Source organism: Galeopterus variegatus, unplaced genomic scaffold (genome assembly GCF_000696425.1).
Source record: "Galeopterus variegatus unplaced genomic scaffold, G_variegatus-3.0.2 Scaffold549, whole genome shotgun sequence".
Lineage (NCBI taxonomy): Eukaryota > Metazoa > Chordata > Mammalia > Dermoptera > Cynocephalidae > Galeopterus > Galeopterus variegatus.
This window is the reverse complement of record NW_007726660.1, coordinates 521,419-532,378: the sequence shown is the minus strand read 5'-3', so window position 1 is coordinate 532,378 and position 10,960 is coordinate 521,419. Positions and strand designations below refer to the sequence as shown.

Here is a 10,960-nt window from a genome sequence, read left to right as displayed (position 1 = left end):
AAATGTCATAGGAATTTTAATGGGGATTGCATTAAATGGTTTGGAGGTTCCTTAAACAGCTGAAGATAGATCTACCATACGACGCAGCTATCCCACTGCTGGGAATATATCCAAAGGAATGGAAATCATCAAGTCGAAGGTATACTTGTTTCCCAATGTTCATTGCAGCACTCTTCACAATAGCCAAGAGCTGGAATCAGCCCAAATGTCCATCATTGGATGAGTGGATACGGAAAATGTGGTATATCTACACAATGGAATACTACTCAGCTATAAAATCGAATGAAATACTGCCATTTGCAACAACATGGATGGACCTTGAGAGAATTATATTAAGTGAAACAAGTCAGGCACAGAAAGAGAAATACCACATGTTCTCACTTATTGGTGGGAGCTAAAAATAAATAAATAAATTCACACACACACACACAAAAAAGCCTGGGTGTGGGGGGAGAAGATATAACAACTACAACTCCTTGAAGTTGATACGACAAGCAAACAGAGAGGACATGGATGGGTGGGAGAGAGGAGAGGGAGGAGGGAGGGAGGTTTCGGTAATGGGACACAATAATCAACCACATTGTATATCGACAAAATAAAAATTTAAAGAAAAAATAATAATAATAATAAGCTAGATCTGCCGGACACGGAAAAAAGACAAAAGACAAAAAATAAATAAATAAATAAATAAATAAATAAACGTGAACCCTGAAGCCAGACTGCCTAGGTTTGAATCCCATCCAGTTTCTTCTCCTACTTACTAGTTGTATGACTTTGGAAACTTATTTAACCTGTTTGTACTTTAGTTACCTGTGTATAAAATGGGGCAAATATCAGTACCCAACTCATAGTGTTATTATGAGTATTGAAAGATTTAATATTTGTGCTATAGAAGTACTAAATAAATAGGTGAAAGAAACAGACTGAACAGAAGCAAAGGAGCAGCGAAGTACAGGGCATGTTGTCCGAAGAGCGCAATCTAATGTGCTTAGAACAGAAGGTAAAATAAAGGCAAGGCAGTGAAAGGTGTACCTAGAAAAGCATGCTATTCTATTAGCCATCCTAAAAAGGCTATTAACTGTATCACAAAGAGCTCTACAGGGAGGTTTTCCAACCAAGTTCTGGCTGTCATTGACTAGCTGTACATCTTAAGCAGGTGATAGACTCTACAAAGCTCAGTTTCCCCTTGGTAAAGTGAGAAGGCTACAGAACTAGATAAACTCTTCAGCTCTGAAATTCTTAGAAAAGGGGCTAGGGAATCGTTAGAGACTTGCACTGTCCTATACGATATCTACAGCTTCATATGGCTACTGAGCACCTGAAATGTGGCTGGTCTAAATTGAGATGTGCTGTAAATATAAAACATATACCATACTTCCCAGACTCAGTACAAAAAAGGACAAAATATTACATTAATAATTTTATATTGATTACATGTTGAAACTGCGTTAAATAAAATACTACCAAAATTAATTTAACCTGTTTTTACACTTTTAAAAATATGGCTACTAGAAAATTTGAGACTCACGTTTGTGAGCATTATATTTCTACTGGACAGCACTGTTATAGACTATTTTCAGAAGACACAGGAGAATGTAATTTTGAGGCCAAAAAGACAACCCTTAGAAAAGGTCTTGAAAACACTCTTCTATTCTTATACAAAGCCACAATTTGTCCCTAACTGCTGTACTGTGTTCAGCAGTTCTCACTGTACCTGAAGAAAGATTCAATGCAAAACCAAACAACTCAGGTAAACAGAATAATCGATAAGACAGGTAATAAGGCAAGTGACAAAACTAATCAGGCTTCAAATCTGGAAGGACTAGAATATTATATATGATGACAGTCTGTAAAACCAGATAGAAGCTGAAGGAAGAGGTAGGAAAGGCTGTTCACCATATCTCAGAAACAAGCAAGGAAGAATTCTTTGAAGCTTTATGGATGCATTTCAGATAACAGTACAACTCTGCAGAGCAGGTAGCCTTATATAATATATTAGGAGATCGCTCAGACTAAATATAAAAGTGAGTTCCAAAAAGATCACATTAACCATTAATCCATAAAAGTGGTTACTATAGAATTACACAATTCTTTGTGTTGCATCCCTGAGAGACACTAGTATTTTCTTTTTTTTTTTTGTCTTTTGTCTTTTTCCGTGTCCGGCAACGGATCGCAACCCTCAGTGTTGCCCCCGCACCGGACCGGGGACCGGCAACGGGATCGCAACCCTCGGCGTTGCCCCCGCGCCTCGCTCAGCCAGCGAGCGGGAACCGGTCTGCATTTGGGATCCGAACCCTCGGGCGGGAGCGCCGCCACGCTTCCCAAGCGGCGCACCTATCCAGTGCGCCACCGGGCCGGCCCGAGACACTAGTATTTTCCCAGTCCCTTCTATGGTAACTGTCTTTAGCTCTCAGTAAAAAAAAAAAAAAAACTCTGTGTGTAATTTCTTTACTTACATATCACCTTTAAGAACCATCCATGAACCATCCAAGAAATTAGACAATCTTTGTTACAGAACCCCTCCCCCCCAAATATTTAAGTTTAAGTATTCAGTAAACCTGCTTTTTATCATTCATTCTTCCACTTTGCCAGGTAAGAAATCTGTACCTTCGAAACTTTCAAAGAACTCTTAGTGGTGGACCACTTGGCTCGTGCATAGATGAAGAACACAAGTTACCTGCAAGAATTAATGTGACTTGCAGGACGCATTTGTTGGAGTGAGCAGGACTGAAGTCATGTTGGGACCTAAAACCACCTGGGCTAGAGGCAGATTTTTAAAATACAGTGTTTTATTTATTTATTTATTTATTTTTATCTTAGCATGCATTTCTTTGAGTTCCCTCTTTTCTCATGGTTGTCTGTTTGTTTGTTTGTTTTGATATTTCAAACCTTGCTTATGGGGCAAGATGACACTATTTACATGAATGCAAAGTTATTTTCTAGTAAGCCTGGAGCTGCAGACTCATTACAAGATGTGTACTATCCAGACCCTGAGAAACCCAAGGAAGACATCAATAAAGCTATGTTGATTTCACTTTGAATCAGGACCCCAAGATAACATCAAGGATGGGAGCAGAAACCAGAGGGAGTCTTGGTGAGACCTTCCACCTGGCTTCTTGCATGGAGCTCCTACGACTCACGGTCCCCCTCCCTCCTGCTTTTCCTTTCCCACTTTCCATTCGCTGAACTCCCCCTTTAAAAACCCCTCAGTAAATCTGAGTCTTTGAGATGGCTTTAGTCTGGCCAATCTCCTCCTGGTTTATCAAAAGAGATGCGTTAGCCAGCCCTGTGTCTTCAGGTCACTTGTATTCCTGAATAAAAGCTGACTTCCATTTTCACCAAAAAAAGAAAAAGAAAAAGAAAGGAAATCTGCTGTACCTTCTATGGCCCTCACTAAAATCTTTCTTGTAGATAACAATCACATTAGCTCTTTATAAGAAAGGTTTCACCGTGGTCCCCTCACTTTCACATTCTGTATTTCATTCTTATTTCTTCAAAAGTCATGGGCCGGCCCCGTGGCTCACTCGGGAGAGTGCGGTGCTGACAACACCAAGGCCATGGGTTCGGATCCTATATAGGGATGGCCGGTTTGCTCACTGGGTGAGTGTGGTGCTGACAACACCAAGTCAAGGGTTAAGATCCCCTTACCGGTCATCTTTAAAAAAAAAAAAAAAAAAAAAATCAGGTAGATTGGATCCAGTACTAGTGATTTGACCATTTCCAATTCAGCTATAAACTGTGATTAGCTATAGAATCAAACGGTAAATCCTATGCATTTATTATTTGATCTAGTACCTCCAACTAATCAATTTTAAACACAGGTAAATTTCTGTCGTCTTTTCTTCCAGAACAAATCTTTTCCACCATGTTCATTAAGTGACCCCAATGATTTCTTTTGTTTTCTTTTTGGTGCCTGGCTGGTACAGGGACCCGAAGATTTCTTTTCTTCCTCTGACTGAATCTTTTATTTTGGCTTTAAAGCCTCAGAAAAGATGCTCCTGGAACATTTCCTAAGCCTGCCTTAATTTTAGTTTGCACTTCATGCCAAGAAACAGAAACAAAATTAAACTTCATTCAATACATCAGGGATGAGCATCATAAGGAAATTAATCTGATAAAAACACTTCCAAGATGGAAGAAAAGCTTCTATTTATAGAGAAAAATTCAGAATTATTGTTTTCTCTGCAGTTCCCCAAAAGGTTTCTTTTTAATTTACTAAGAAACAGATACAATCTAAGTATAGTCCAATTGTGTCTCAATAGAAAATAAAATGGTTTAATAACTATATTTCCTTAAGAAGAAAATCCAATGTTTATCAAACTAAGAGGTCTCAAGAAACTCTGATTATCTTTCAAATCTTTTCAGTGTCCAATGTCAAGTTAATATCAAGACACATTTTCATAACAAGAAGCAGTATTTTATTAATTGTAAACACAGTTTAAAACAGCTTCACACATGATAAAAAGAAAACAAATTCCACATCAATTCATTGTTATGTAATAAACTTCACCCATGGTATTAACGATACTATCAAAAGAAGTCTGGTTACTTTTCCATGAATCGGGTCCCAATGTTAGTTGTATTCTTGTTTCCTAAAAAAGCACATAGCAAAAAGAAGCCACAAAACTAATGTCTGAAGAACGCAGACGAGCATGAACACTACATCACTACTAAAAAAGTCTTTGTCCTTATTTTAGTTAAATTATCCTTTTAAAAATGGGAAAACACACGAAAACAATTTCCATATCATATAGCATATATGATTAATATGTAAGTACAATTCCGTTACAATCACAACAGGACATGTGGCCTTAAACATTTTGCATACTTGTTGACTGATGTTAAATATCAACTTCCTGTACCAAAGACAGGAAAACACACACACACACACACACACACACACACACACACACACAAAAATACCTTCTTTCAGAAAAAGAACTCACTGACGAAGATAAATTGTTTTTATACCCACAACGCGGCATAAGTAAAAAAAGAATAAAAAGAAATCATACTATCAACAGTTTACGCACTTACCACACAGCAAATCAAAGTTAACTGAATAAAAGACAGTAGCACTAGCCGATAAACACTGCTAGGAACCCACGCATTGGTTTTAGCAAACGTACAGAAACTCTTTTGCATGCCTTTAGTCTCAGATTCATTCCTTTATCCATACCTACATTACTCTTACTTGGACTCAGCAGTAACAAGGAACAACTCACCTCCTTCAGAAAACCAAGAAATTTTGACTTAAGAATGGGTTATAGGGGAAAAACTTAAAGGACAGAAAGTACCTACTTATTAAGAACTGACTACTTTATCCTCTTAAATCTGCTCAACAACACACCGTACTCAGCCACGGGATCCACGTCTCGATTAGCGGAAGAAAGCCAACACTCCTGACGAGCCACTTGGAGGGTGGGAAGGAAAGAGGGACGACGTGACGTCCTCGCACATCACTACCAAACTGCTCTGGCTCACCGCCTTCCCCGAGGAAAACGCACAGGGGCCGCGTTCCGGGAGCCGGCGGCATCTCCTGTCAGACACCGGCCACCCCGAGCTCCTGTCACCTCTGGTGCGGATGACCCTCTCCCGAGAGACTGGCCGCTGGGGCTTGGCTCGGACTCCGGGAGACCCGGGGGCGGGCTTGGGGGACAGGAGTCTTCTAAGCAAAGCTGTCAGGGTTCCGAGTCCTAGGGTAGCCCGAAGGCCAGGAGCGGCGACCCTGGGGCAGAGGCGGCGACATCCCTCGGGATCCCCGCTGAGGAAACTTGAACAACATTCGGGGGACTCGGGCTCCCCCGGCTCTCCGCGTGACGCCAAGTCGGACCAGGTCGCCTCGCACGGCGTTGGGCCCCCCACCGCGACGGAACGGGATGCGCGGCAGGGGTCCCGCGGGGAGAGGAAGGGCGGGCCGACGGGCGCCCCACAGCCGGAAGGGGCAAGACCTGCAAGTGGGGCTCCCGCCCGAGCTGAACTCACCTTCAGGTCGTTTTCCGGCAGGTACTTGCACTGCCGCGCTATCTCCACATATTTGTCCAGGTCTAGCGGCGCCATTTTAGGAGTAACAAGCCGCAACGGCGGCGGCGGCGGTAATAGCGGCGGCAGCGGCGAAGGCCGAAGCCGGAACTCCCCCTACGTCACGTCCGGCCCGCGAATGGCGTCTGCGCAGCGACGTTAAGCTTGACCCGATTCTTCCCGCTGCCTCGGCACGCCCCGCGGCCTATCTGACTGAGCCCAGGCTGTCGACCCGAAGAGGTCCCCTCGGTCCAGCCAGCAAAACCTGCTGGGACTCGTCGTCTGCCGGGGCGAGTGCTGGGATTTGTAGTTTTGCATTGTGGCCAGATACTCTTTTCCTCCTCCCCTCCCCTTCCCAGACTCGCTTCTGGGGACCCGAGTGGTGAGGCTTATCCGAGGCAAAACGGCGAAGTAGGTGACTTTAGCCATTACCTGGTTTCTCATTCAGACCCTTTTAGGCACTCTCTCAACAGAACATCTTCAGTTAACAATTGGTTAAGCTCGGCCGTCGTAACTTGTTTGCACTTTTCTAAGGTCTATTGAAAACCTTGCCTAAGGTTTGTCAGGCTCCCAGTCTTTCGGCCTGGAAGGAAGAGAAACAAATACTAAAAGGTTTCTTGTGCTAAATGCTATCAAAATGCTGTTTCTCCCCTTAATCCTCAGAACGATTGATAGGCAAACGAGGCTTGGAAACATTGAGTAACTTGCCCTAAATCTCACAGGAATCAAATGGTGGAGCCAAGATTGATAAATAGGTCTGCTGGCTTAAGCATACTTCTACCCGAGTCCCACGAGGGTAGGAATTTTTTGTTGTATCCCCAGCGCCAAGAATAGTACTTGGCACTTAGTATACCTTCAACATTTGTTCATTCAACAACTTTATTGAACACCAACTATGTGTTAGGTACAGTTTGTAGGCATTTGGGATACTCAGTGAACAGAATAGTCAAAGTCTCTATCCTCGGCCTGTAACTTCCATTCTAGTAGAGGAAGACAGAACATAATAAGTATAAAAAATTGACTGTATAGCATATTAAAAAGTGGTAAGTTGTGGGGGAGGAATCTAGCAGGGTAAGTATGGTATGGTAATACATTTTTAAGAACCAACAAAGAAGTGGAGTTAGCCATGCAGACACCTAGGGGAGATTATAGGGAGGACCTGGTACAGAGGCTGTAAAATGGAAGCATATCTAGAGTCTTTGGGAAACAGCAAGAAGGCTAGTGTGGTTGGAGCAAGATAAGAAGAGTAGAAGAGGAGATCAAAAAGAAAAAGGGAGCATTATGAGCTGGCCAGTTAGCTCACTTGGTTAGAGCATGGTGCTAACACCAAGGTCAATGGTTCAGATCTTGGTACCTGCCAACCGCCAAAAAAAAGCGAACAAAAAAGAAAACTTTTTTTTTTTTTAACTTTTAATGAAATGGGCAGCTATTGTAGGGTTTTGAGCAGAGGAGAAAAATAATCTAACTTGTTTTTAACAGGATCACTCTGGTTGCTATATGGGACTGTAGGGGGCAATGGTTGCAGCCAAGAGACCAGTTGGGAGACTTATATACTCCAATAGTAGCAGGTGCTCAATAAGTATTTGTTGCTCTAGAGACCCTGGTCTGAATCCTCTTGCTCTAAAGTATATTTGGGGGATAATTGGCTAACCTTTAATAAGATCTCTGGGTGAAGTTCTTAGTATTACTCTTGCAACTGTTCTGTAAGAAAGAAATTGTTTAAAAGTAAATTAATTTTTAAGTTTGTTGCAGAATGAATGATGCCCACGTTTCTTTGTTCATTCAACAAATAATTATATAGTGCCTATGATGTGAATAAGATAGATACGAACCCTGACCTAATAGAGCTTACAGTTTAGTAGGGAAAACAAACAAGAAATGTATAAATGATTAAATATTTAATTGCAAAGTGTAATTGGTGCTCAGAAGGGAAAGAAGGAGATACTATGAATAAGACAAATGGAGAAAAGGCCTACTTTAGGTTGGCAAGTTAGTGGAGGTAAAGTATGCAAACTCTAGCTCCATATTCCCGGAGTTCAAATCCAGGCTCTACCACTTACTTTTTAGGACACATTATTTATCCTTTCTGTGCTCCAGTTTTCTCAGGTCCAATATGGAGATGATAATAATAGTGCCTATCTCATATGGAGAGATAAGAATAATACTTACCTCATAGGCTTGTAATGAGGTTTGATAGAGTTAATATATGAGAATGACTTAAAACAATGTCTAGCAAGCACAAAGTGCAGTATGAGTGTTAGCTCTGAGTAATGAGTGGGCAGGAGAGGCCTTCCTGAAAAGCTAACATTGAAGCTTTGAAGTTTTGGGGGGGCGGGGATAAGTAAAGGGATAATACACTTAGGGTTTCTTGGAGAAAAAAATTCCAAATGAGAAAAGATGCAATTGTTGTTTGGCTTTCTTTTTAGTATTAAAAAAGAAATTTTTCCTCTTTGGAAAGCTGGCAATTCACTTTTCATCTCTGAACCTCAGTAATCGGGAATAAATTCTACTCAAGATAACTTCTCAGAAGTGGGAAGGAAGACAAATAGGGAGATGGATATGAATGTTCTTTATAAACTACAAAGTACCTAAAAGGAAGGTGCCACCAGCCCTCATTGTGAGACAGAATAGGGCTAGGCCTGTGAACCAAACTGACTCTATTTTCCCTGCAGAGGACACTTTGTTACTTTTCTACTTCTCATTCATTAGTCCCCCCCCCAGGGCATATAATTACCCCATGGCCTGCCCTGATGAAATAAACTAAGATAAGAGGGGAACAGACATTCACTGAGTTGCAAAACCCTTCCCAAGGCTTGTTTACCATAATTGTAAAAGTTAAGTTACAGATTAACCTTAAGACCCCTTTAAGGGGCACACTCCTAGAGTGATAATAATGAACACCACCACCATCTTGGTGCAAGGACCAAAACCCTAACAGCATTCACCTATGACACAATCACGAAAAACAGAATGATGACACTGGCCTGCACCCCTTAACCCCTTTCTCTATAAAAAACCCTGAACAGCACCCCCCAGTAGGCTAGCTTTCCTATAGCTACCCCTCATGCATAAAAGTCTATCTCCTTTTTTTTTTTTTTTTTTTAAAAATGACTGGTAAGGGGATCTCAGCCCTTGGCTTGGTGTTGTCAGCACCATGCTCAGCCAGTGAGCAAACCGGCCATCCCTATATAGGATCCAAACCCGGGGCCTTGGTGTTATCAGCACCGCACTCTACCGAGTGAGCCACGGGCCGGCCTTCTATCTCCTTTTTTAATAAAGTATTGCTTGTTTTACTGCTGGGTACATTGTTCATTTCTGTAACTTTGGGACCCTAGAGACTAACTTAGTAACAATTGCTTCCCTTCCTAATGAGTTAGTGAATATGTGGGTGATGTGCCCTTCCAGTGAAAACAGGTGGCAGTCCTCACAGTACCAAACTGTCTGGTAGCAAGATGCTCCCTCCTACAGACCCACCTAATTGAGTGAACCTCACTCTTCACATACACAGCAGAGAACAAGGAGGAAAGCATCCCTCAGAGTGCCGAGCAGGTTCTTGGAAGAGTGTCACATCAGGTGGTTTGGTATGGAGACAGTGAACAGAGCTCAGTGATTGAAATACATGAAGTCTTTGCATGAAGCAAGCGATCTGGGCTCATGGTTCTGCCATTTATGTGGGTAAGTCATTTTACCTTCTTTGGGCCTTGATTTCCATTTTAAAAATAGATCTCAAATGTTCCTTCCAGCATTCTCAAATGTGATTTCTAGTCCAAAAGCATAGTTCACAGAATGAAAACTGGTTGACGTTTTGTCCACAAACCTCTTCTAGTTTTTCTTGTTGATGTACCACTCCAGCATGGCACTTTTATTTTTTTGGCAGCTGGCTGATAAGCTACTGTTATCAGCACCACACTTCAACCATCTGAGCCTACAAACCAGCCCAGCATGACACGTTGAAATAGACCTAGTCAAAAGACACAGGGGACATCAGAGCATTCTGCAGCTTTGAGCAGAAATCTTCATCTAGATGCATATGGACATATGGTAGAGCCAACCTGACCTTAGTTTTCTTTCCTGAAGGAGAGCAAAATAACTGAATACTCATTGGACCCTCATTGGCGGACAGTTGGTGGGGATATTTCCATTAATATGGGAATTAGCAAAGATTCCAGGTGTTTAAAATAGGATATTTGAGCAGTGAGGAGAGCTGCAGATCTTGAATTCCATTTTGTCAATAACTTTTGGTTATGGTTTCAAGTAGCTAAAAGTTGTACCAAATTGGCCTTTCACCTGTATTGTTAAGTCCTCTCAACAACTGTCTCTGCACAGTATAGAATGGGGTACTACTATCCCCATTCTACAGATGAGGGAACGAGTTCAGCAAGGGTAATGAATTTGCCAAATGTCAGAGTTAGACGGTTAGTGCTGGAGCCTGGATTTGAACCCAGGCATATTGGACCTCTTCCCACTAGGGTACCACAGCTCTGTACTACCGGAGCTCTTGTTTTCAACCTCAGCTGTTTTCTCTATTTCCTAGGATACAGTGACTGTTTCAGAGAGAAACACAGACGTGAGCAACCTCCCTTTTCAGGAAAGTCCCAGGGAACCTACAGTTATGATCCAGATTAGCGATGAAGCAGACGAACCTGTCTTACAGACGCTGTTCATTCATAGCCAGGAATAGCCTTAACCCTTTACAGACCGGCTCTGCGCCAGCCCCTGGGTGCCGAGCCCTTTATACACATTATCTCCTGGGCTCCCCACCACAACCGTGACAAATCTTATTAGTTCCACCTTACATATGAGCGACACCGAGGCCCGGAGAAAAGTAATTTCCCCCCAAACAAATACTTTCATTGATGAACTTTTCATTCCTCTCACTACAACCGTGCCTAGTTATTTGTCTTCATGCTTAATCTCTCTCTAGTTAGATGATCAACTC

At 42.1% G+C, this 10,960-nt stretch overlaps 1 protein-coding gene across 4 annotated transcripts in view; it reads right to left on the bottom strand.

Moving 5' to 3' along the window:
- Positions 1-6,159, bottom strand: part of PPP6C (protein phosphatase 6, catalytic subunit) — a 33,198-nt gene extending 27,039 nt beyond the window's left edge. The window contains exon 1 of one of the 4 annotated variants that reach the window (XM_008569972.1): positions 5,986-6,159. In XM_008569972.1, the coding sequence (XP_008568194.1) occupies positions 5,986-6,060 (75 nt within the window). In that variant the 5' untranslated portion in view covers positions 6,061-6,159. Of the gene's footprint in view, positions 1-5,350; positions 5,622-5,985 lie in introns of those variants that run through there. The other 3 variants (XM_008569973.1, XM_008569971.1, XM_008569970.1) reach the window with 3 other exon arrangements.
- Between the last annotated feature and the right edge of the window lie 4,801 nt (positions 6,160-10,960).